A 26,987-nucleotide genomic window follows, 5' to 3' on the forward strand; every position below is an offset into this window, starting at 1 on the left:
ACCTCCTGGCAAATTGCCAAAGTGGCCCTTGTGCTTAGAAAACAGTACATTGATCTCATCTGGTCTGTGTTTACACGTGTATGCCAATATTGCCACAAAGCTGCTTTGTTTAGATGTGCATTTTCATGACCTTGAAGCTCAGGATAATGTATTTCTCATTCTATTCAGCATCATCACACAAGGGTATCTACAATCATTATAAAAAATCTCCAGTCAGAGAAGTGGAGGAAAAAAAAGGCACTTGGACTGCTCAGTTTCTAAATTAAGCTACATCTGAAGTTAAAAATAGACCTTCCAACTGAAGATGCTGTGCTGCCTGAATTTAAATAGCCTGCTTCTTTCCCTGACAGATAACATTTATTGTGCTCTCTGCTGCAAAAAAAAAAAAAAAGCCTTCTATAAGGAGGCTACCTTTATTTTTATGTCCAATTTCACTTCACCTACCATGACAGAATTAAAGAAAGTCAGTGTTCTACCTGGGAATTGTATTCATTTTGCCACAGATGCATTTCTCCAATTTTGCTAAAACAGAACTAAAACAATGCATGTTATGTATGTGTGACCTTTCCTAGCTCTTCCTGCAGAATTTTCTAGGAAGGTCTGTAGTAAGAATATTGTCTGAAATGCAATCGGATTTCTACCACACATCCTAAAACTGCTTGTGCCATCTTTTGTTTTCATTTACTTACACACACACACACACACACACACACACACACACACACATATATATACACAAAAATCTAAAAATATAAAAATATATAAATTATACATATTTATAGATGTTTCACTGCTGTTTCTGGATAAAAAGAAGCATGAAATGCATTGCACACACTACATGTGAAATGGTTTACTCACCACTTTTCCCCAAAGCACTGAATGAAAAGGAGAAGAAGCTGTATCCCTTTTCTCTCCAGGCCTAACACAGAGCCAGCATAAGGATTTCCATATTATCCATATTCCTACTGCAGTCAGAGGCTGAGAGGTCACAATTAAGCTACACAGGGCCTGCGAGTGCTACTTACATAGTAACTCCAACACTGGTTCATAGCACATGAAGATTGGAAAGGTAAAAATTCTTTCAAGCTACCCTGACCCTTCTCACCAGTCTGAGTCAGTTCTTTTTGTCAGAATTTCTGGTGCTCCAATCTGCAGAGTTTTAAATTCCAGTCCCTGCATTCATGCTCACCCCGGGAAACTGTTAATTTTCCTCAATATTCATTCTAAATTTACTGTGCCTTAATTCCATCATTTTATGAGATTAAAATCAATCAGATCCACTTTTACACTTTAAGCAAGAAAATAAGAAAGGTGCACTTCTAATGTTCAAAGTGAAACTTGAATCTTGCTCTATTAAGACAATTCTGCTTTCCCCCTCTTTGTTAAATTGCAGATTTTATATGAGCATTCCCAAAGGAATAACACAGAGAGACTCAAGAATAAGTAAATGAAAGATGTGATGGATATAAATACTCCTCTAACCCCTGAGCAAGACTTTCACATTAGTCACTTTGTGGACTAAAAGCCTGAAAGATCCCCAAAAGCTTTATAAGCACCAATAATATTTGCAATGATGTAAGCCAGAGGCAGTGATGTAAATTCTGCAGCCCCTAATTGAATAAAACACCCATGGAAGTCAATAGGAATTGCAGTCAATTAAGCTGTAAATATTTCAGGTCCTGAGCTTTTTACACAATGTTACTACAAGGCATCTCTGGGTGCTTTCATCTGTGCAGGGCAGTGATGCTCAGAACCTCTGTGGAGCAGACAGGGCTGGGGCAGGCACACAAGGGCAGGAGTGGGGTCACCAACTCCCACCACCTTCTGGCAGGGTCACAGTTCACTTATCCAGAATAAGAGAAAATGAGGCTGCTTTCACCTGAAGGCATCAAGCAGCAAGGGTAGTTGTATGGATGGGGGCTGCATTTGGCTCAAATTTTAGGTGAAACAATAAATAAAATTAAATGCTCATGGAATTTGATGTGTGTGCCGAGACCATTGGAGGAATGCAATTTCTCTGACCAAGTGAGCCCAAGCTGTATTCAGAGCTGTTAATTACTTACCAGTAAATGGGTAGGTGTGTGGTGAGTCCTGCCATGGACAGAACAGTTCATACTGCCCTTTGTTGTGACACCCTAGCTCTGCTTTATCCCAGCTGTGAGAAATGAGAGCCACACGTGCTGCTTGGAGGAGTGGCAGGGGAAGGAGGGTTTGTGTGCAGCCCTGGCACTGAGGGTGGTTTAGGATCTCTCCTGCTGCTGGAGGCAGGGCTGTGGCTGCCAGAAGCCATTCACATTGCTCTGTGTCAGGAGCTTCACAAAAGCACACAATAATGCATGTAATGAGTCTCCAGAATCACATTTGGGAGGCCTGCAGAATGTTTCTCTTTCCCAATGTGAATTACTGAGTCATCCTCTTCATGTGAGACAGACTGAATTCTCCTCCCAAAGAGCTCCTTTGAATCACTATTACCACCAGATAACAGATGTTGCTCTCCAGGAAAGTTTTTTCATACAAGCTCTTATAATCATGGGGATTATTTCAACTTGACCTTGTAACTACAACAGAAAAACAGGATGAACTGGGGGGTCTCACAGGGCTCTTGCTGCAGTACTTTGCATATCTAAGTAACTAGGCCTTGAACAACATGGCTACTCAAAACACTACATAAAGAATAAGTGAAATACCCATAGTCTTATAAGGTAAATACTACTAATCCCCAGTTCACACAGGGGAGGAAACAAGCCCTAAAGTGTTTAATGGACTTGTCTGGCATCACACAGCAGCTACATAACAATTCAGCAATAAGTGATGTAATGTTCAAAAGCATCTCTCTGAAACTTAAGAGCCTGTGGATGTGCAATGAAACTCAAGTTAAATACTTGGAAAATAGGACTAAAATTATAAATTGGAAGCTTTGAGTCAAGTGCTCTAAAATGCCCATCTTCTATCAACCACTTCTGTTTTAAACCACAAGACATTTTCTCTTTCAGTACTTGCTCAAAGTGAACCTTACCACACACTTTAAAAGACACGTTGGAAATGCTGTAACACTTTCCAAATTTCAGCCTTTCCTAACTATGCATACTGCTGGGCAAGCAGCAGTAACTTTCCTCCTGCATGCCTTTGTTGTGCTCCTGAATGGCAGTTTTGGATGATGAAGCACATTTTCACCACTCTTTTTTCAAAAATACCAGTAACTGACAGTTCAAAATGAGACATTTACATTGCAACTATTCTGTGCCTTTTGGGGCCACTTTAACTAAGTTCATGCAATTAAATTATTCTCTAATGCTCTGAAAACACACACACCATGATTTCACACCCGAGTTTTGGAGTTACATCACCAGATCCCAGAAGCAACAGAGCTGTGCTTACTCATAGCAGTGGACAGTCAGGCCCAGGTAATGAAATAAGAACCTGGATGCCAAACAGTGATAACAAAATGCAAAATCATAAGGCTTTGGTTTGATAAAAATAAATTAGTAAATTTTTCATCTGATGTTCTCACTAACCACTACAGTCACAAATTAAAACTCACAGTATTCCTGTGAGATATAGATCCAGAGAGATACTGCTCATTAAAAAAAACTACAAACCAACCAACCAACAATGTAATCTATTCCAGATCATGGAGAGCTGATGTCTACCAGATAAAATAATCCATCAGGTCAGGAGAACTGACCTCCGACAGCAAGGCCACAGTTCAGGCTGAGCTGTCCAGAGCAGAGATAGCACCAATCCTGTTATCAACAGTGATTTGCTTTGTCATACACTGTGTTTAGGAACTATTGCTCCCTCAATGACTATTCACTTTCATTTAGTTTTTGCCTTCTGTTTCTCAAGGGATAAGGAGATTGGGCTACTGAATGGTTTTAGACATTCTTGAACTTATCCAGCCTGTCTCAGTCTTTCCTGGAGAGATTTCTCCTTTTGGCTTCTCATTTGCCACCCTGACATGTCCCCCCTTTCATGAGCATCTCCTTGGTTTTCAGCCTGTGCCATACTTTCCCATCCTGGTCTGAAGGATCCACTTTGTCAGTGGATCACTTTGTGCTGTTAATTATTCCTCTCCTCAGGATCACAGATACCTTGCCCGAATTACTGGCAGTTATTCTCTGCACAATACATCTATGGAGCATTTTCAAGTTGGAAGGAGAGGTGGTGAAGCAGATAGACACAGGAAAGGTGGACAGAAAAATAAAGACTGAGGCTTGTTACCACCATCTTCTCCAGGAAGGTTTACCTCTGAATCTCTCATTTGAAGACCTACTTTCCTAATAACCTGTCTTATCTAAATGTCATCATGTTATTTCTCTGTCAAAAGACACCACCTAGAATAATACAAAACTATCATTTTGAGGCTCTACTTCCCAGATTACTATAAATAGTGGAATCATATGGAATGCTGATAAACATCAGATAACAATAAATTTTCTTTGAACTTACTGATTTTTTCCTCTACAGTGCAAGCATTTAATATTATTCATATCCTAAACTGCTTAAAAGTGATATCCAGCACACAGATGTCAAAAAACAGCAACAATTTTTAGAAAGGGGAAACTTTCTGAATAAACATATTTTCTCAACAGCCTGATGAAAAGATCATTTTCATCTCAGACTTTTAAAATTGTCACTCTGAATTCTCTTCTCTCTCTCACATATACACATCCAGTCTCACTGCTGCGCTCCAGTTGTTTTGATAATGCAAAGCTATCACAAACACATCTGAACACATAGCAATACCTAAGATTTAGCAACTGGAATTTACCATGCTAAATTAAGTGCCCCAATATATTTTTCTACTGGGGAAAAGGTGAGCCAAAATGACACTCTTTATATATGTGCAGTAAGCAGAAAATAGAGTAAAATAAATATATGCTTTATTCTGGTTTATATATACCATGCCCATCAGGAAAGGTGAGATTGCCAGGATGTGAAGCACATGTGTAGGTGCACATATATTAAGCAGCAAACAGTAATTCTGATTAGGCAGTTACTAATTTGAACTTTGATACATTGCAAATTCTACAGAAAAACAATACAACCACCTCATCAATTGTCCTTCTCTCCCAGGAACCATCACACAAACAAGGAACTGTGCCAGAGGAATTCTAAGGAGGGTCATTTAAAACAGCAACAACAAAAACCAAATGAAACCATCCCAAACCAACCACTTCAGTCACATCCCTCACAACCCAGATTACACGTAAACACTTCACAGAAACTTCTGAGGTCATTGGGAACATCTGAATAGACTTTTTTTGCCTCCTTTCTCATGTATTGTTTAGGTGCCCTCTTGTGCAAAAGAACAAAATCTGGGCCCATTCTGTGAGGCAATGACCACCATCAGCTTACACTACTGATCCCAGTGCCAGAAAAAAGGTTTGCAGCCTGAAGGCTCTATTTTGTCATTGTCCATAGCTGACCAAAGAGTCACCTGTGAGCCTGCAAGTGGCTATTCAAGAGACAACATTTAAAAACAAACAGGAGTTCAACATCTTCAGCCCCCTATGGGACAGGACTCCTTTCTGGATTTTCAGTTCCCAGCTGATGTGGCCTAATACACACATACAGCACAATGAAGAGTATCCAGAACTTCCCATTTGCCTGAGAGGCAGCCACACTTCATGCTCTGAAATCTGCATTACAACACTCTGTGGGTTTCTTATTTTTAATTAATTCTTCCGAAAATATTTTGGGGATGAGTGGATGTATATGGTGATTGCAGTGCTGAGAGAGGCTGTGGGGTTCATAATTACAAAGAGAATAAAATCCTGCTCTCCTGTATATGCAGCAATACTAAGATTTCATTGTTCACATTAGGCAAAACCTCTCTAATTTCAAGGTCAGCTACATGTATAACAACAACAACAACAACAACAACAACAACAACAACAACAACAACAACAACAACAACAACAACAACAACAACAACAAATAAAGTAATGATGCTCAATGCTTTGAATAAATCCAGACAGGACAGTTAATAAAACAGAAAATTCCTCACTTACCTCAATAGTTGTAAACTGTTATTTCATACTCTGTAAACTTTCCCTCCCTGCTAACTAAACAAAAGTTCTGCAATCTCGATGCTAGAATAGCTCTCAAATACATACTGCAGAATACCAAAAAAGAGAAAGCCTATGTTGTCCTTACTAGCAGGCATCTCTCCAGGGATGATTGGTCATTACCCTGGCAACCCTCACAAATGGCAAATGACGTAAAGAGAGTGGGAAAAAAAGCCACTGAGAGAAGAAAGCACTATATGCATTATAGATAGTTCTGGGAATCCATGCTCACATATGCATTAAATGGCTTCAGAGGAGCACAGGGACCTTCCATTTTGCAGAGCTGCCTGCTGAGGTGAATAAGAAACTTTCTAATTTTTTTCTTAATCAAAACATTCGGAGCATCTCTAAGTATTTAATTGAAGCAAATTGGGGGTTGATTATTTTAATAATTCAGACACTGCGTTTATTCTCTTTTATTTCTTCAATTCTGTTTAAATTTCCCATTAAAATAGCTCACAGTGATATTCAGACAAGGGTGGATGTACTTTTCATTATTCCTTTTCACCTTATTTGTTGCTACATAAAGTTACCTATTATTATATTTATTCCCTTTATGTCTCATACCCTCATTTTTCCCTAACAATTCATTTGTAAAAATTGTACAAGAGTTCCCATGTTTATGTCATTAAAACATTAGCCATTGTATTCAGTGTTACTGGTAATTGTGCCTAAAGAAGATGTAGCTCTAGCCAAACACCAGGGGACAAAATAAAAAGCATTTTGCTATTTTTGCCCAGAATGGTCACAGTGAATTTGATCATATGATGAGCTGTCTGTCACACAGCAAGATGAATTTGGGTGTGGTTACTTCTTCCACAATTAGATTTTAAAAAGCACAAGTAAGTTAAAAAAGAAATCTGCTTTGAGATTGTTTAGCATCTGCATCACTCTACAATTCAGTAAAACTGAAGGAATTCTGGGTACAAAACTCAAGAAAAGCATCTTCCACCCCTGCTTGAATGTGTTACCAATTACAATCCAGGATCAGGCATCCTTCTCCTTGCTCTTCTTTAGACCTCAGATTTCTGCATTCCTAAATGTGCAAAAAAGCAACTTTCCAAGAGCATACTGGAGAGCATTAGCATTCAGATAATTTCATAACCTAAAGGAAAGGGCACAATTCTCTGAAATAAGAACTGAAGAAGTAAGTGAGGTGAGGTGGCTGCTCTAACCACTTAGCTATTATGTAAAAGTTGGATGGAAATGGCTCTACCATGACAACTGAGTTTCCCGTTGAACTGATGAAAACACATTAGATGTATTTAAACTCTGCCCTGCTCCAAACCTGAATTGAAATGGAAGTAACCAGCAGCTTCCACGAGGATATTTCTGTCCCTGGCTGCCTAAATTCAATTAGTTACAGTTTTATAGAGTAAAAGTTAGCAGTCACTGCAATTCAGATTGTTATTTTCCAAATCTACTACTCCATTGCAGTCAGGAGGAAGGTGTTACACTTGTATCATGACAATTTTCCAAAAAGCCTGAATGAGCCATTGGAAGTGACTGAGTTTTATAACCAATAAAGTAATGAACAGAAAGGATATTCCATAATGATCCATTAGGTGTACTTTATTTATTTGCTGAAGACAACTCATTTTTAATTATTTAAACTCTGGCAACATCATACTAGCAAATGTACTGCTGGGCTGTAATTGACACATATCTTGGTCTGAGCAAAGTGAAATCTCAGTGTAACATTATCTCTGATATTACATCTTTTTCCTGAGAGGAGGACAAGGATTACTTTGTGTTTAGAAACCACAGAAAGCAAAGTTTAGCCATTTGTGCAGGACCAATGAAAGCTCTATGTTCCCATAAATCTTCACCCTGATGGTCCAAATCTAAGCTTCTCATTTTTTTACAATTACACTTTGCTGAAATTGAGATCCAACTACAAACTTTCCACCAACCTGCCACTCATTACCAAAACTAAACAAAACTCCTACCATTGGTGCTCCCAAAGTTGCTTTTGTAAGAACAAATGTGGTCTGCCATGGAAATATATAGTATGAAATGTTAGTAAATGTAGGACCAAAAATATTGAAATATACAAAAACTTTGTGTGTTTTTGCAACACAGATTGCACAGAGATTTCTGTGTTTGATGGTCTTAACAAAACCCTCATATTTTCAGATCATATTCAGGCCTGTCAATTTGCCTTTGTCTGAGCATGTGAGACTGACTCATGTGAATGTTCTGGGCAGCACAAGAGGGACAAATCCAGCCAATGAGTGGGGAGATGGGGAAGAAAAAAGAGTTTTTAATGGAGTCTTAGGGAGAGGCACAAATTAAGAAAGGGTTGCCAGTCCTTAAAGGACCCTTTCTATACACTGGTATAATTTGCCAACACATTAGCAAATTAAATTAAAAATTCATCAGTATGTTAAAAAAGACTGGAGACAGGAATCACTCTGTAAGTAAATTATTACTGATTTTAAGTGATTCATCACAGAAAAGGATCAGCTCACTCAAGTGAGTGGGAATTAAAAGTTTTCAGCATTTTTCTGGCTCAACTGTTTAAATGCTTGTGAAATGCATCCTGTGCAGAATCCATTCACTTAACTATGCCTGTAGTGACCCGGTGTAAAGGACAATCACACTTTCTCCACGCTTTCCAAATTCTGTCTTTTCTCTTAGGTGTGTCCACTCCAGTCTGGTTTTTAGCTGGAAAAAAAATAAGTTCAGGCTTAGCAGGCTCAATGTCCTTTATGCCACAGAGTTACAGAAAAAATCCCAAACCTATCAGAACATATTATCTCTCCAGAAGCCCTTACACTGTCATGTCATGTAAACATCAAAGGGGAGAATGATGATGTTTGTTTCCCAGGCTATAGATATGATTCTGAACAATACCCTCTTGAGTAAGGACAATATATTCTTTTTCCTTCTCTGTCCTTCTAGAAGAAGGACACACGTGTGCCTTGCCAGATGATGCCAAACCCATTATTAGTGTCCTTGCACTTCTCCATTAGCAATATTGCAGCAACACCAGCTGATGTCAAGGGTGTTCATGCTGAAAGATAACAACATTCCTTAGGAGGAGAAATTACAGCTTTTTAGCATTCTCTGGCTTTCGCACAATGTAGCTTTATCTGGAAACATTATTACAGTGAAATTCAGCGAGATAAACTAAGGAATAGCAAGTACTAACTTTCAGAAAATGCAAACATCTGAACAGGAACACAGTGCTGTAAAGCAGTATCCTTCACTACCCCATTTTAATCGAATCCATGCACACAGTTTGCATTTTAAAACAGATCCATCCAAGCACAGGATGACTCCATATTTTTCCCAGTTCCTGCATTTGTCATCCAGCACCTCAGTGACCCAGACCCACCTCTGCTGACCCCATAAACCCTGTGCTAAAATACTCCAGTGGGTGACAATCACTGTGAAGGGGAATGCTAGGGCAGGAACACTGGAGCAGTCCTGACCAGAGGGGACAACAGCAAGCCCCATCATCCCAACAGAGCACAGGGGCAAGGTCACCTGAGCAGGTGACACCTGCAGAGTCTTTGGTTAAGATTATTTCACAACCTAAAGGGCACAATTCAGTGCTGGTTCAGATTGGCCAACCCAGCCAACCAAACCACAGTCCTGAGAGGTGCTGCAGCCTCGGGATCCTCACAGCTTGCACTGCAACTCACAGTGAGCAGCAGATCTGAGGTGCCCAGCACTGGCTCTCCCTGTGCTGGCACTGGTGAGCCTAAAAGCACTTGTACACATGTAGAGAAACAGTGTCTGCAGCTTTGATTAAGGCACATCTAAACAAACCATTGAAAGTAAGCAGCTTCTGGGAATTACAGCTTAAAAGGCCTGGCTTCCTCCAGTTTTGTTTCATGTTTAGATTCTTTTGTGTGTCTCAAAAAAGCAAAAATTTCTGATCAAAGCTTTTACTAGGATAAAGATACTCATGCAGGCTGTGTTCTACATGGATGAACTGTTGCCAGCTAATATAATGCAGCTTATGCTGCAACTTTATAATTTGTGGAAGCAATCAAAAGGGTAGCATGAGCCCAGTTTCCTAAACCACTGGTTCAAAAATACCTGAGACTTGCTTACATCAAGTCTCCCTACTGTAAGCATCCACAGTGCTAGACTGTTTACCTCTATTTTTCTTGATTGGTCAATGAAATCAAGCAATTAATAAATACAAAATACCAAGCTTTTCATGGAGTGGTGCTTTTATATGCTGTTTATGCCCTGTGAGAAAGAACATCCCTGAGCACCCTCCTAGCCAGGATTCTCTATGCCACACCTAATTCTCATATATAGGAGTAAATAATGAAGGCTACCCACCCATGTAAGCTGACATATCAGGACTCAAGGAAAATCCATCATCAGCAGATCTGATCAGGTTCTCCACTGTACCACATCTTTTTCTGATAACACTTGGAAGCACTCATTCCTCTCCATTTCACTTGCAAGGAAGATGTCTTGAGCCTGATGCACACAGTTTTGCTGTACTGAAATAAAAGACACTGTGTCAGTGTGGTAAGAGAGAAGAATCAGTCTCCAAAATAACCACATAAGCAGAAGACAAAGGAATTACAAATGTGCATGTGATATAAAAGTCAGGATTCTTACATTAGTCATAAAATATGCCATGAACGTATCTGTTAAAGCAATTTCAAATCATCAAACAATAAACATCAACAAATGCAAAGATCTTATATATACCATCCCAATACTTTTCAAAATGGAGCATAATAATGCAGATGTGTGTTGAGGCTGTAATTCAGCAGCTGACACTTTTGAACAGCTGTAGCATGACTGCCCTATGATAGATCTTTTGTGAATAAATATTCAGATAAAGCACTGCAATCTGAAGCTTCCCTCTATAAACCGGTAATTCTTAATAGAAACAAACCCTTTTCTCATCAGACTTTTTGCTGCAATGCAACTGCATTGCTCTACATGCTCATTTTGGATGACAGAGTACCTACTTGTCACAGTAATGACATGAATGAATTCAAGAAAGAAGGGACAATCACTTTGCAAACATGCCCATCCAGCAAATGCACTGTTGTTTTTCCTCACTGCTGTTTAATAATTTAGTTTACAACAATATATATATTTATTTGGTGATACAGTAATACATAAATCTAAACCCCCAAGCCAATACTTTGGTTTTTGAAGCCCAGCAGAAATAATGCTGCTCTCACTTGTATTCCAAACCCTGCAGCACTTTGTGGATTGCCAGTGTCTCTGCCCCTGCTTTGCCTGAGCCCTCTCCTGGTGGCAGAGCACACAGGACAAATGTGGCTACACCAACACCTCTCCTGCACAACAAACATTTCCTGATGCCAAGTGCAAACAGCTTTCTAAAGTAAACCAGACCAAGATTCCAAGCCTGTTGGTGACACAAAACGTGTCACCAGGTCTGTAGGGTCAGTGGTGAGCACACCCCTGCAGCTCTGCTCCCCACACTGCCTCATATCACCCACAGAGTCTCCACACAGCACCACAGTCTGAAAATGCTACAGAGGCACGGCAGCACCTCCTGGAAAGCCAGGAGCAGGGCTGTGCACCTTGCCATGCTGCATCTGGCCAGGGAGCAGATCAGTGCTCCATGTTACCTGCTCAGCTCTCACAGCCACATCGCCACTGCCACAGTGGGGAGGGCAGGGGATCAATGCCCTCTTTAATGGCAGGGCTCAGGTGACACAAAGATCTTCTGTTTGTCAGGCTAAGCTGGTTCCCAGCTGTAAGGAGCTTTGTTTCTGCAGCTGAGAGGTACTGAGTCAGGTCAGGGTTGGCCCAGCTGCCAAGAAAATAAGCCCTGCAAGAATCCAAAGCGACTACAGAGCTGTAAGAGTAAGCCTGAAACAGTGAGTTCTGACAGGGCTGAGCCAAGTGAGACATATGTGCACAGGAGACTCATTTGAGAAGGGCAATACAGGCACACTTCAGTTCTGGCCAGGGCCAGCTCAGTCCAAAAGACCAATTACCTCAAGAACCAGTTCCAGGCCAGCATTGCTGTACATTGCTGATCAAACCTGGCTCTGTGATTCCTTACTCTGCCTGATCTAAACAATGAAAGGGTCTGGAGGCCTCTAATGTGGTTTCCCAGGAACCACTTACAGTACAGAACTATCAAGTAGTTCTGTTATTAGATGGTTTTCCCCCTATGCTCCAGCATATCCTAGTCACTACCACTCCAGGCAGTCAGATGGAAGCTCAGCATGCTCTCTGCTGAAATTGAGTCAGGCCATCCATTGGTGAGGGAAAGTTAACTGTGCATTAATGGCAAGCACCATCACCTCTTCCTTCAGTCATGTTCTACAATAAGAGTGAGTCACGGCTCTTTTGCAGAACCAGTTAAACACACCAGCTCCAAAAGAAGATTCTGGAACATATAGCCTCAGGACTGCCTTGCTGGAGTCACAGAGAGATTTCAGACACATCTCCTTTCCTCAGAATTTTCAATTGGTAAGAACCAAACAGCCTCTACAGTGATCATCCAAGTTTAAGGTGTGTCTGTCTTTAGTCCATTTTATATGAAACAGAATTCAGTGCTTGGACTTCAGTCTGAGATAAGAACCTAAAAGTCATTGTGCCAGTGTTGAGGCTCCTTAGTGAGGTTCAGCATTTAATTTCTGTTCTTGCTCATTTTCTGCAGGAGAATGATATTCAGCCTCCCTGAGGAAGGGGAGGATTTAAATGGACAAAGCACCCAAGTACTTTAGCAAAGTGGAAAGCTGAGAGGTCATACAAAGTTATTGAGTGAATAAGTATTAATTATTATTTTGCTTTTTCATCTACAGATGCTTTCCTAGTTCAAATAAACATTTAAGACCTCATCCGAAAATAGGAAAAATAAAACCTTTAACATGCATTTTGCAATGAAGAAACAAGGAGGAACCCAGACATGATGAATAAGCCATTGTCCCAGGCAGTCTGCTGGCACTGCAGCCTGGGAGACTGGCTGGCAGTTGTATGGCACAGCTCAAAAGCAACAGGCCATCAGCCACCCCATGGGGAAGTGCTGCTTGTTGAGAAACAAAAAAATCATTCTGTTCAGTTTTGTCTTGACATGTACATTACTTTCTACATCGCTTTATGTCACCAAAAAGGTGAATGAACTTGCTTGAAACAATGAAGCCTTAAAAATCTCAAAGCAATAATTAGGAAACTTCTGTTTCTCCAGATTATCACTGATGGAATTAATTTTTGCCTATGAGTTAGCATCATAATTTGATGCCTTGTTTCATGCCTCACTTTTAAATGATTCCTCTCTTTATTGCCATGGACAATTTATGTCAGTGTCTGGCACTAGGATTACAATATAATGTCAGATACAGTAAATCAGTATGTGATATTCCCATGAAAAGCACATGGTTTGTGTTACACCTGCATCCACAACTCCTGCCAAGATATTATGGCTATTTGTACCAATATGGGAACCTAGATAAAATACAGTTATTGTTCCTATCTACCTTGATTTTACAATCCTTTCTTCTGATGAAACGAAGCAAAAATTATTAAAATACCTCAAAATATTTCAGTTCATTATGGAAAGTGGCAGCAAAACTACAGGTTTCACCTGCTCTTATGCAAACGTAGGATGATATGCAGGAGTTCACTGAAATAATCTGAAACTCTATAAGTCAGGTTAGACTCTGCTGAAAACAGATGCCTCAAGTCTATTTCTCTTGTGCATGGAACAGTGTAGGGTTATCCACCGGCTGCAAAGCAAAGTCACTGCAGAGCCTTGTCAAACCACAGTGGTGATGCCCTGCACACTTTCCCTGCATGGACACACTTGGAACAGTACAAGGAAAACAAAAGAGGGACCTAGAGAGCTGTCAGTCTATATTTCCTTCCCCTTATACTCCAGATTTCTTGTGAATTGCATGGATTTGGTTTTGTTCCTTATGGCTATCAAATCCTGAGGGTTCTAGACACCAACATGATTTCCAGGGTGTGGAAATCTTCTTTCTTCTTGTGTTGAAGAAATACTGAAGAAAACTAAAGCAGCAGGATGCTGTGTTGGTTTCTGTCTTGCAGACCAGTCACAAGCAGCTGCTGTGCAGAGAGCAGGGTCTGGCTTAAAAGTGTCACTTATCACATGAACACAAGGAATCATCACTGCAAAATAAAGCACAAGAAGGAGCTAAATGAAGAACCTCTGGCATGGTAATTCCAAATTTTCTGAACTGCTTTTCCCATCTGCAATTAATTCCTCCTCCTCAAAGAACTATGCCTTGAGTATTAGTGCCACATACTGGAAATCATGATAACATACTCACTTGAAAATATTTCATAACACAAAATGAAGGTGCACTGGCTTCAGGATGTACAGTTAATGAAACAGCAGGATTTATCTTTCTAATGTTAGCATCTATATGTTGTAGTTGTATTGTAGTATAAATTATAAAACAATTTCTTAATTGCGTGATAAAATTATGACGTTTGCTCCTTAAAGAAACAGAGACTCAAACTATGTGTCAAATTAAGTTCCTTGTCCTTGAGAGTTAGTAAATCAAATAATCTCCTTGTACTGTCATAATTGTGCTTTAAAAAACCCAACTCAAGTGGTTGTCCCTTGGGACTGCTGGATTTTACTACTTTTCCTATGTTTTGACACCCCTCTCCCTTAAAGGGGGATTGCTGTTCACAAGCCCAGTGTTAACTGCAGCATCTTAGGAGCTGCAGAACAAACTCACACATCTAGGCTGCTTGTCCTCTTCACCAGCAGAAAGTTTCCTGAGATTTGTAGTGATTTATTAAATTCTCAACAGCTTTAACAAGCTAATTCATTCAGCTTCCAGAACAAAACTACTGGGTACACCAAATGTCAGTTTTATCTCCCTGATTAAATTCGTGTAACTAGGGAGGTATAACTGAAACTCAAATCACAGGTTAGGAAAAAAACTTAAAGTTTTGTAGGAAATTCTGAACTCCCTATCCAAGACACAGCGAGCTCACACCATAAATTTTTGTTTTATGGTGAAAATACATCTTTTTATCATTTATAGTCCAATAATTAGGTGCTATTAAGATTGTTCATTATACTATCCAAAGATTTATAGTCAAATGTAAATGTAAAGTAAAATATTTTATTAAGAAGACTAAATCTAATTACTTGAAGATCCTTGCTACAGTATTACAAAAACAAGCTATATATCTTAGGTAAACTTTAAAAGAACACACAGCTTCCCATCCCCTCCAAAAACACCCACCTCACATAAAAATTCAAAAAGTTGCACACCAGGAACACTTGCTCTTTAAGCAAATTCCCTTGTTCTCCAGTTAAAATTTTAGTTTTCTCTAATGCTAACTGCTGGTTAGGCCTGAGGTCTTTCTTTTGTTTTCTTTAATTCCTGCAGCTTTACAGTGACCCATCTCTGGCTGTCCTGGCGGAACACCAGGTTTGGCTGGGCGCTCTGACACCAAACAAGGCGATGTGAAATCCTAACTACAAGTTCAGCTGGAAAACTTGCAGCTGAACTGCCCAGCTCCGAGACACACCAGCCCTGGAGACCAAGGGCTCTGCCCCAAGCAAGAAAGGAACCACACGAGGCAGGGCTATCAAGACAGGCTTCAAAAGCTTTTTATTTCAGTGGAAGAGCCCAACAGAGCATTGACAGCAGCAGGGGAATGAATCACAGAATCAGTTAGGTTAGAAAAGATCTCTGAGATTGAGTCTAACCTGTGCCTGGCACAGTTTGACATTATATCCTCTGGTCCTCCCAGAACAGGCTGATCCCACCAGGTTACAGCCTCCTGTCAGGTGGAACTGGGGAGGGCCCAGGAGCAGCGGCTCGATGCTCACTCCTCACGCGGCAGCAAATTCACCCTGCCAGCCCTCAGGATTCACAAGCCACGTCTCCCCACTCCAGCAAACCTGGCAGCCTCCGCCATGTCCAGTTCTGGGCTCAATACAAGAGGACAGGGAGCTCCTGGAGCTCCTTAGCAGAGGATGAAGAAGGGACTGGAGTGTTTCATGAGGAGAAGCTGAGGGAGCAGAGCCTCCTCAGCCTCGGGAGGAGGTGACCTCAATAATGTCAGCAAAGGATGGATCAGGCCCTTCTCAGGTGGAGCTGAGCAATAGAAAAAGAGACAACGGGCAGAAACTGATGAACAGGAAGTTCCACCTGAACATGAGAAAGAACTTTCCTGTGCAGTGACCGCTCACTAGAACGGCTGCCCATAGAAGATGTGGAGTCGCCCTTACTGGAGATACCCCAGAACCCTCTGGACGCAATCCTGTGCCACGTGCTCTGGGACGACCCTGCTGGCGCTGGGAAGTGCGACCAGAGGATCCACTGCGGTCCCTTCCCACCTGAACCATTCTGTGATTCCTCTCACGGTCCCCAGTTCACCTGCCCCGCACCTCTCACCGCCCGCTTCCTCTGCGCTCTCCCCGTCCCCTCCCGCCGCGGCTCCCCTCACATCGCCCCCCCGCCCTGCACTCCCTCGCCTGCCCGCCCTCCGCGTCCGGCTTCAGGATTGGCTGTCCGCGGCAAGGCCCCGCCTCCCGCCGGTCGCGATTGGCCGGTTCTGCCCGCGTGGCGCTGCCATTGGCGGGCGGGCGACGGCGCTGCGGGTCGGGCCGCGCCGCGGGCGGGGAGCGTGGCCGGGGCGCTTTTGTTGCTGGGTCGGCGGCGAGAGGAGCGGGCGGGGAGCTCGGGGCCCGCGGACACCGGGGCAGGCGGGGGAGCGGGGCCGGGCGGCGCGGCGCGGGCACGGCGGACGGCGGGGCCGGGCCCAGCGGCAGCCATGAGCGGCGGCGTGTACGGGGGAGGTGAGTCCGGCGCCGCCCTCCCCTCCCCCGCCCCGCGAGGCGGCGCGTGCGGCCCCGGCGGCCGCTTCCCGCCTCCCTCAGCCCGGCCCGGCGCTGCCGCGGCCCCTCCGTGTCCCACGCGTGAGGAGGAGGAGGAGGCGGCGGGCCTTGTTTATATTGTTTATGTCGTTTATGTCCTTGGCGGCCCCGAGGTGCCTCCGCCGGGGACCGCTCGCACCGCGGCCTTGGGCAGGATCCGCCGTGCCAAGGTCCGGAGAAGGTCCCCGCACTTTGGGAGCCGGGTGTGGTTCCCCCGAGCCCCTGTGCACACCCCCTGTGACAGCCGATCCTTTCCGACAGCTTTCCTTTAGGATGTGCAGAGATCAGCAGGGATCGGGCCCGTAGGGATGGGCGCTCTGACCCCTTCCCTCACACGGCTGATGTTTTCAGTCCCACCTTCCTCATCCTCATCACCCGCGGGGCCTCTGGGCTCGCCTGGCTCCGTTTGACTGTAAAATTAGAACTTCTTGAAAGTTTTGTCTCGCGATCCATTTAGCTGCTACTACGTTTTCCCTCTTCTACTGAAATTCTCTTCCTTACGCCAAACGGAGGGATTGCAATGCCTCAGTTAAAGCCTGTCTGCAGTTTTCCAATAGCTCTGGTAGTAGGAGTTCTGAACGGGGAAGTTTGTCCTTGCTTTGTAAAATATCCCTTGGTTTGCTTGTCTTGATTTCCCATTAAAGCAGGTAGTGGGCAGGGAAAGGTCAGGGTTGCAGAAGAGTGTAATAACCATTCTTTATTAACAATCTTTTCAGATGAAGTTGGGGCTCTGGTTTTTGACATTGGCTCGTACACAGTGAGAGCAGGCTATGCAGGCGAGGACTGCCCAAAGGTGAGAGAATCTGTGCCTCGATGGGAATTCAACATTAATTAATGCCTTAAAAAGTCTTCTTTGCGAGTTACAACTCTACTGAATACATTGGGGTTTGTTCTGACTGTATTGTATAAAGCAACTTCTGAATTTATGAGAAAAACACCAACTTGCAGAACATTACTGATCTTTATGTGCTGCTTGCCTCTTGCCTTGCAGGTGGATTTTCCAACAGCCATTGGTGTGGTGCTAGAAAGGGACAATGGCAGCACTCTGATGGAGATAGATGGTGACAAAGGCAAACAAGGGGGCCCAACTTACTACATAGACACTAATGCCCTGAGAGTTCCAAGGGAGAATATGGAAGCCATTTCACCTCTAAAAAATGGAATGAGTATGGCGCTCTTGTCTTTTTCTATCTGATTTTAAAATAGCATTGCCAGGCTGCAGGGAGTTATGATCGTGTTGACAGATGTTCTGTACAGCAACAGAGGCTGTCAGAACAGATTCCTGCTTTACAAATTGCATGGAGATGTGGTTGGTTTTCACTGTTAGTGGCTTTCAGCATAATTGTTGAAGTCATGGTGGTTGTGGAGGAAGAGAATTCTACATATCTGTTAGAGGAGGTGTGTGTCTGCTGAGGACAGCTTTTAACTGAAGAGCTCTATGCAAAAAACTAAATTGGAAAAATTGGAAAGTCTTTATGTATTTATGAAATGAAACAAAACTTAGAAGTAACTAACCTGTTTGTCTCAATGTTCTTATAGTTGAAGACTGGGATAGTTTCCAGGCAATTTTGGATCACACTTACAAGATGCATATTAAATCTGAAGCAAGTTTGCATCCTGTCCTTATGTCTGAAGCACCAGTGAGTAAAAGCAGCTGTGCATTTTGATAAGTGTTTTTGATAACTCTGTAAACATTAGTCCTAGAGAAGGCTGACAATGGCTTGTAGGTGACAAGTGCTAAAACTTTGCTACAGAAATGACAATTTTACAAAACTTGGACAGCTTCTGGAAAACCCTCAATTTGAAATAGTTCGTATGAGTTGTATTAGAAAGTATTTACAATATGCTATTGTTTTTCACTTGCTGAAAAGAAGCCAAAAGTTAAAAAAAGAAATTTTGCTGTCTAGAATAAAAAGAAAAAAGATGTTTGGATGTCTTATATATTAAGTTACACTTAATAAAATGCCATAAAAATCTTGCTTCATTCAGCTTTACAAATAATATTAAGTGACACAGAATAATATTTATAATGGAGAAGTTTTAATTTTTCTGTCTTAGATTGTGTAAGTGGTCCTGTAAGGCAGCTGAAGTGGATGAATACACATTTCTGGGAAAATCTGGACAAGGTTTCTGTCATTTTAAAATGCTCAGCATTTGAAGGCAGATCTTGAAGTCAGAGTAGAAAAGGTAGACGTGCCATACACAAGTGATGCCTTTCTTTAAAAAACCTTATGAAAAGGATTTTGTTGAATTTCATTGTTCCCTTGTGTTGAATCACAGCTTGTGGAGTGTGGATGAGTTTGCAGTGGCTGTTTGATGGCTCAGTGGGTGTCTGAATAGAGACATTCCCATTGAAATTCTCCTTAAAAACCTCATCTTACTTTCTTCTATTGGCTTGGAAAAAACTTCACGTTTTCAGTAATGTGCTGAATATTTCAGATATATCCTGGCTTAATCACAACTACAGTAGAACTGTAGAAAGGTACTTTGGGAACTGGAAAGTCTGGATTTATTTTTCTTCCCACTGGGCAAGTTCCTTCATGTATCTTCCCCCTTGTAAAAGGCAGGGTGCTTGCTTTAGAGAGTTCTTTGGGAACCTGACACTGAAAGCTGCAGAAGTGTAGAAATGTATTGTAACATGAAAGGTGTGAAGCACTTTTGTGTGACAGATAAATATTGATGTGTTGTAGTATAAATGGAATGAAAAATGTTCTAAAGAAGTAAATTACTAGAAATGCATTTATGTAGAATTTTGGTATGATTGGAAACTGTGGCTGGAGTTTTTTTAATAACTTCTTTATTGTGTTAGTAATCTGTTAGTGTGCAAACACAGTTTCCTTTTGGTCACTTCCTTGTGGTTTGGGTTTATTATTTCTTAGTGGAATACCAGGGCAAAGCGTGAGAAACTGACGGAATTGATGTTTGAACACTACAACATCCCGGCCTTTTTCTTGTGTAAAACTGCTGTTCTGACAGCGTATCCTTTGAAATGTTTCACTGCATGGTTTTAGTTTCTTCCCCCCAGGAAATTATGGTAAACTTTTTCTAGGCAATTCCAAGTATAACAGCATGCCTAACTTTCTTAAAATTGATTTTTCCCATAAATATCCAGGGAGGAAGTAAAGAAATGCATTTTCTGAACCTTAAGGCATTAGAACTAATTTTTGACGTTCTCCCAGTCTGACTCTGTCCTTGGGGTCAAAGTCTTTTTTTTTATTATGTTTTTTTCCATTGTATACTATGTATAAGAATATTACAGACCTGAAATGGTGGTGTCCACACTACTAAATACAGTAATTAGAGCTTGACGTTTTCATAGCCTTAAGAAGAATATTTGTAATTATTTTAACTAATAATATGTTTCCAGCTTCGAGTCTAAATGAGTGGGATGTACTTAGAGCTTGCTGCATAGTAGTGGCATGAAGTTTCACCCTTGTCCTCCAAAGCTTGAGTTAGTTTACAGATAGAAGTTAAATGCTGCTCTCTCTATGACATTGTGCACTTCACAGAAAGATGGTACACACTGGAAAATGATAAATCCCTTTGTAGAGGCAAGGAATAACATGTTGGGATCCTCATTCCTAGTTATGATTTAATTGTATGGCAGCACTTCTTTTCTAAAGTGAAAATTACAATGTTTTCCTTAATCACTTTGACTAGTTTTGCTAACGGGAGATCTACAGGTCTCATCTTGGATAGTGGAGCAACACACACCACTGCTATTCCAGTGCATGATGGATATGTACTTCAGCAAGGTATAAACTTTCATGGATAACAGCACTGCAGTATCAAGTGATTAGAGTGATTTCTGCTTGCACAGTTTTGTTACTGCTTTTACATCTTTGTGCCCCCTTAAAAAGGAGAAAAACCCTAATAGTGTTCCCTAACAAATAGTTGGGAGAACCTGCATGATTTGGATGCTTTCCAGGTTAGTTGTTTTGGTTTTTATTTTGGATCCCCTCTTTGCCTTCTAGGTATTGTAAAATCACCACTTGCAGGAGACTTTATCACTATGCAGTGCCGGGAGTTGTTTCAGGAAATGAACGTAGAGATAATTCCTCCATATATGATTGCTTCAAAGGTGGGAAAATAACTTTATTTAGTAAGTGTTGTCTTGGGGAGAGGCTTAAATGTTTACCTGATGACTTTGTCCCCTACAATCTCAGGAGGCAGTCCGTGAGGGATCACCAGCAAATTGGAAGAGAAAAGAGAAGTTGCCCCAGGTCACCAGGTCTTGGCATAACTACATGTGTAATGTAAGTAGGTCATTCCTGCTGCTCTCACCTCCCTGAGCGTTCCATAAATAAGTTTTGTTTGCAAGTGTATCAGCATTTTTTCTTGAAGAATGAGAATAATCTTTGAAAAGTTAGTACTGATTCTATAAATTTTATAAAACTGAAGATTAAAATTAATATAAATTCATGTTATTTTTAACTCCACAGTGTGTCATTCAGGACTTCCAGGCTTCTGTCCTCCAAGTATCAGATTCAACCTATGATGAACAGTATGTTGCTTTCAACTTTCAGTATTTATATTTACAAATACTAACAGATTTGTAAAATCTGTTACCAGTTGTGTGTGTGGTGCTCAGCCTGTTCACTGCCGTTGGCTGGTTTTGTTATGGAAGAAGGTTTTATCTAAAAATGGATGATTTATGCAAGTAGGAGTACTGCATATACCCACATGATAGTTTTTTGTTTGATGCTCCAAGATGAGATCATAATAAATATTATTGGAAGTGTAAGTCTTATGAATCACAGTATTCGCATTGGAACTATAGTTCATAACACTGCTTAGAAACCTTGACATCCTGTTTAGAGAGCACTTTAAAAATGTGTTGCTTTCTGTCTGATGCTCCAGGGTGGCAGCACAGATGCCAACAGTTCATTACGAGTTCCCCAATGGCTACAACTGTGACTTCGGTGCTGAACGTCTGAAAATTCCTGAGGGATTGTTTGACCCTTCCAATGTAAAGGTAAAACCACTGTGATAATTGAGATTGGAAGGCTCTGCATGACTGGGCTGTCACATGGCTTTCTTTTGTATAATGTTTTTAATCCTGTGATTTGGATGTATTTGCACTGTGGGGTTCTCCTGGGGGTAGAATTTGCCTGTCTCGAATGATGGCTGAGGAAGGGAAGGATGAAGTGTTCAAATTGGGTGGTGATGAGCTGACTGGAAAAATAGGGGTATTTTTATTCCTTCCCTAACAAAATGCTTGGCTCCCTCTCCAGTAACACTTGTAAAATTCAGCTCTTTCAGGGTTTTTCTATGCCTTGCTCTCTTGAAGCAGTGATGTGTAGATTGCTGATTTTCCTGCAGGGTTTATCTGGTAACACGATGCTGGGTGTGAGCCACGTTGTCACAACAAGCGTTGGAATGTGTGATATAGATATCAGGCCGGTAAGTGCTACTCAGCCAGGCAGTCTTTTAAGGCATAGATATTTCTGTGCCAATACATGTTTTTGGGACTAGAACAGTAACAGTGATTTCCTAGGATACTGATAAATATGTTAGAATAATTCTGTAAGTATTACGTATTTCTATATAGGGATATGTACCATTAGTGTTTTGTCTTTACAAAATGCTAAATCCTTTTACTTACTGTTTCTACCCGTATTTAAAAATCTGATGCACAGATTTTGTGGCTGGCACTGCATAATTTGGATTGGACTGGCTTCAGATAAGCATTTATGTTTGTAACTTGGAGTGTTATCTTCAGTTTTTAGGCATCGTTATGTTTAGAACATACATGGAATTTATAAAGAAGAGAAGTTCTAAAGGAAAACATTATTTTTAAAATTAATGTGCTGTCAGGTGTCAGATTGATACAGATTGCATGAGAGTTCTTTCAGCTTTTTTTTCTGTTAACCAGTGTGTGAGGAGAGCTTAGTGGGCTGGGCCATGGTGTGTGTTCACCAACTGCAGCAGTAGTGAGATAGAAAACTGCTGCAGGGCTGTGGGGTTTTCTTTTGAGGTTGCAATCAGCTGTAAAAAGCTCAACAATTTGCATACAGAGGAGATGTACAGGTTGAGGGTTCTCCAGAGTAGAAATTGTTCAGTGAAATCATGTAGAACATATGGCTTCTGCCTTCCTTTTGTAGTTTAATATTAAGCTGCCTTGCAATATTTTAAGTGATTAAATAATAAATTGAATTGGGAGAGGTAATACTGTTGCTTTGCTGTTGTTGACTATACATTCTCGTGCCACCCCTCCCTATTGTGAGAAAGAGCTGTTTTCAGAATGATTTCCAAGGTAAAGCTCCAGGTTTGGTTTTTTTCTCTCTTTTTAGGGTCTCTATGGCAGTGTGATTGTAGCAGGAGGAAACACTCTAATACAGAGTTTCACAGACAGATTGAACAGGGAGCTGTCTCAGAAAACCCCACCGGTAAAACAACTCTTTCCATTACTGCATTGAGTACTTAACATTTTACTTTTCTGCCATATAAGTACCCAAGGATACTGTGGTTTTGATATTCTTTGGAACCTGACAGCTGAATAGATTTCTGCAGGGTTAAGAAACCTCCCTCTCTAAAGAAAAGAAAGAATTCTTGAAGAGTTTCATACAGAATAAACTCCAATATTTCTTGAGCATTTTACTGCTCCACTCTTGCTTTCAGATTTGTGATCCTAAGTTCTATAATTGTCCCCAAGCAACAGCCTGTATTTCTCTTGATGGTCTCTCTTTTAAAGTGATGCTGACTGACTTGAGGCACATTCAGTCATTCTGCCTGAGGTCACTTCGTTGTGGCAATTATTTTTCCTTGATTCTGCAGACAACCTAAATCACCAGGTTTTGTCTATGAGTAACATACTTACACATTTTTTTAATCACTTGATGTTGAAGAAAGTATTGATACCTTGCATCTGAGAGTAGATACAGATTATGATATTTCTTGAATTTTAGTATTCAAGCACAAATGTTCTGCTTGGGACAACTCTGAAATGATGAATGTTAGCAGAAACTGAGAAATGTATTCATTGCTTATAATAGCTGAGGAGGAGCCCATTTGAAATTCAAAGATTTTATTGCTGTAAGGCATTTTGAAAGCAAAAGGAATGCATGGATCCAAATAAGACTAGATGACTTAAGTCTAGCAATATAAGTCATTTTAGTCCCAGTGCAGTGTTGGAGATGGCACTACACACTGTGATATTATTGCTCTCCACCTGCCCCATTCCTTGCCTTAACCATTTGCTGTTGGGAGACAAGGTAAAAACCGTATTTCCTGTTCCACTGTGGTTGTTTTGAATTGTAAATGCAGGGCAGATGAGCAGTATTGCAGTTGTACTAAAATGGACTGTTTTCAGCTGCATATTGGTGTAGACAGCAGGTTCCTTGTGCTGCTTGTCCCTAAAGGTCACCAGCTTACATTTGTGTGACATTTGCTCCTTTTCTGTGCAGAGCATGCGCCTGAAGTTGATAGCCAACAACACCACTGTGGAGCGGAGGTTCAGCTCGTGGATTGGGGGCTCCATTCTGGCTTCTTTGGTTAGTAAACCTGTGTTACTGCACTGCTGTGCTGAACAGCACTGCCACCCAGACATCTGACTGCCCAGAAGTGTGCATTGCAGAGTCTGTGCTACATAGTCATAATCTTGGCTATCCTCATGGTAAGGGGAGGAAAATCTGTTTTAAAAAGAGGTGTCAGTGTTTCCAGTGACGACATATCCTGCCATGTTCTCCCATTTTTAATGGCAAGGTAAAACCTTGAAATACATGTACTTTCTCTAGACTGTATCTAGTAGACCATGAAAGTAGCAAACCTGCTACTTTCTGTTTCTGCATCATATTCCTGAGGTTAATTCTACAAGTTACTGAGCACTGAAATGCTTTTTGGGGGTTAATTTATCATCATGGGAAAGGGAGACTGGAATCAGCATTTGGTGCTGCACTTCCTGTCTTGAGTTTAATCCCTTAGCAATAAAACTCAAGGAAAAGACAATTAAGCAGTCAAGTACTAAAACTTCATTTAATGTAAGGACTTGCTTGTTTTCCCTCCTAGGAAAACCTGCTAATCATGTTTTAATTAACCATCATTTGTATTCTGATATTTTTTCATTGTGTGTTGCTTTTGTTTCTTTATTTTTGTAGGGTACTTTCCAACAGATGTGGATTTCTAAACAAGAATATGAAGAAGGAGGGAAACAGTGTGTAGAAAGAAAATGTCCTTAGACCTCTTTACTGTGAAAACTGCTGCCTGCTCGGTGCTCCTTCTGTTTTATAGCTTTAGCATACTCAGGAATGGGATGGACTCCTTTTTGTAGGAAGTTTATATTGGGTTTTTTGCATAATTCAAGTTCCATTTTAACGAAGTTAGAAATTTTCAGAGACCTAATTGGTACTATAATAGAAAAAGGATGTTTACGTCCCTTGTAAAGCAATAATTCCTGTAACAAGCATTTTATAATTTTGTATAAATGTCTATTTTCTCTAGTATCTTTTCCTGGGAACAGCTTTACAGGTTAGCTAATAGATAGAGGCATAACCTTGCAAATGCCTGTGCTTATTTATTAATTATTTCTTGTCTAATTTCTTGTCTACTTTCACATACTAGTCTTCCTTGCTGGTACTTTGGCCTTAAATTGCTCTTATTTTTCTCTTAAAAAATAAAATTTGGTCTTTTATATTTGAGCAAGCTTATGAGTACTTGCAGAGAAAGTTACTCTGCTGTTTTAGAAGGTGAAAGTTTGTATTCAGCAATCTATTTTAGTGTAAACTTTTACTGTATCACAGAAGTGTTACATTCCATGGAGTGAATGTTATATTAAGCACTGGTTTGTTAATTTTTTTTATTATGGAGCATTTTCATTTCAGTAAGCAAGCAATGCTTTCCACCTGATGTCTAAGAATGTATTTAATGCCTTTGTGATGTTGGTGAGAAGCAAAGCCTGTTCAGGACAGGGAAATTGAGACGAAGAATTGCCTCTCCAAGACTGGGAGCAGAGTCAGAAGCTTTCAGTGCATGGCTTGACCCTCTGCAGGGAGCCCCAAGTGCTGTGTGGCTCCCCCTGTGCCTCCCAGCAGGGTCTGTAAGTGCCTGTGTTTGCAGGGGGAAGGTGCACTCAGGGCCGCAGGAATGGGGATGACTTTTTTCAGCAGGAATTGGCTGTCAAGACGCAGCTCATTGTTGCTTTTAAGCTTAATTTACAATGGTGTGATGATCTGTTTTGGGACACAATGAAGTTTTGCTCCTTATCTCAAAAGCTGTGGAAAACCAAATAGCATTTAACTGATCTAAAAAAAAATTAAACATACTGCTACATTTTTGTATCCTAAAAGATCTTGTGGGTAAATAATTATGAGGCCTCTATTTGAAAAGTTTCACATTACCTCCAAATAATAAAGTAATTTATCAAACCAATGTGCTTTTGTCTTATCATGAGAATCTTGAGTTGCTCTTTAGACAAAGTTGCTTGATCAGATTTTCAAAGCTATTGACAAACTGTATTTCTTTTGCAAAATGAGGCAAACTGCAAAGTCACCAGCTCTTGTCATTGTGGAAGAAAGACAGCCCAGTTTCCATTCAGGTGGAGCATGGAACAGAACTGAACTGCTACCTCAGTGCACTGCAGTGGGTGGTGTTTTTAAGCTTTCCTTCTGTGGCATGCTTGGATTTCATTATGCCAAATCAGCTTTTATCTCCTATTTCTCTTAGAAGAATTGCAGTACAGTAGTAATATCTGCTAATATTCCAGCAGCACAGGGAGAGTAAAACACTGCTGGAAGTTTTCTCACACTAAAGATTCTGAGTTCAAACAGTGAGAATTTTGTGTGATGCAGAGAAGGTGAGGGTCCAAATGCTGGAGATAAATACAGGAAACAGTACTGGTTCCCTTGCAGTGTTTTACCAGATTATACTGCTGAGCACATTTGCTTCCTGAAAGACTGCTATTTGTGACTTTAATCTAGATTTCTAGATGACCACGTGTGGAGTTAAAAGCCTTCCTGAAGTGAAAGGTGAAGGTGTTTCCATCAACTGAGAGCAACAGCAGTACCTACTTCAATTTCATAGAAGACTATTGCAGCCTTCTTTCAAACATCCTGCACTGTGAAAAAAAGCATTGTACAAGTGTTTGAATT

The 26,987-nt window shown here is 41.0% G+C and overlaps 2 protein-coding genes across 2 annotated transcripts in view; one reads left to right on the forward strand and one right to left on the reverse strand.

Annotated features, from left to right (window-relative positions):
- GNB4 (G protein subunit beta 4) overlaps positions 1-6,106 on the reverse strand; it is a 54,609-nt gene extending 48,503 nt beyond the window's left edge. Inside the window, exon 1 of the mRNA XM_030954866.1 lies at positions 6,015-6,106. The gene's annotated coding sequence lies outside the window, so the exon portion shown is untranslated. The remainder of the gene's footprint in view (positions 1-6,014) is intronic.
- Positions 6,107-16,767: 10,661 nt separating this feature from the next.
- ACTL6A (actin like 6A) lies at positions 16,768-26,268 on the forward strand. The gene is made up of 14 exons (XM_030954558.1): positions 16,768-16,824; positions 17,619-17,695; positions 17,894-18,068; positions 18,442-18,542; positions 19,782-19,879; positions 20,563-20,657; positions 20,877-20,983; positions 21,069-21,158; positions 21,345-21,406; positions 21,763-21,877; positions 22,225-22,305; positions 23,196-23,291; positions 24,309-24,395; positions 24,999-26,268. Exons 1-14 carry the CDS (start codon positions 16,800-16,802, stop codon positions 25,077-25,079), a joined length of 1,290 nt encoding a protein of 429 aa, XP_030810418.1. The 5' UTR covers positions 16,768-16,799; the 3' UTR covers positions 25,080-26,268.
- Positions 26,269-26,987: the final 719 nt, after the last annotated feature.

The sequence above is a fragment of the Camarhynchus parvulus genome, chromosome 9, assembly GCF_901933205.1.
Source record: "Camarhynchus parvulus chromosome 9, STF_HiC, whole genome shotgun sequence".
In the NCBI taxonomy this organism is placed as follows: Eukaryota; Metazoa; Chordata; class Aves; order Passeriformes; family Thraupidae; genus Camarhynchus; species Camarhynchus parvulus.

Bases quoted from the DNA above. Each gene is read 5' to 3' on its own strand.
- ACTL6A (XM_030954558.1), top strand. From the start codon at position 16,800: ATGAGCGGCGGCGTGTACGGGGGAG. The intron at 20,658-20,876 runs GTATAAACTTTC...TTTGCCTTCTAG, and splicing joins TGGATATGTACTTCAGCAAG to GTATTGTAAAATCACCACTT. The intron at 21,407-21,762 runs GTATGTTGCTTT...CTGATGCTCCAG, and splicing joins GATTCAACCTATGATGAACA to GGTGGCAGCACAGATGCCAA.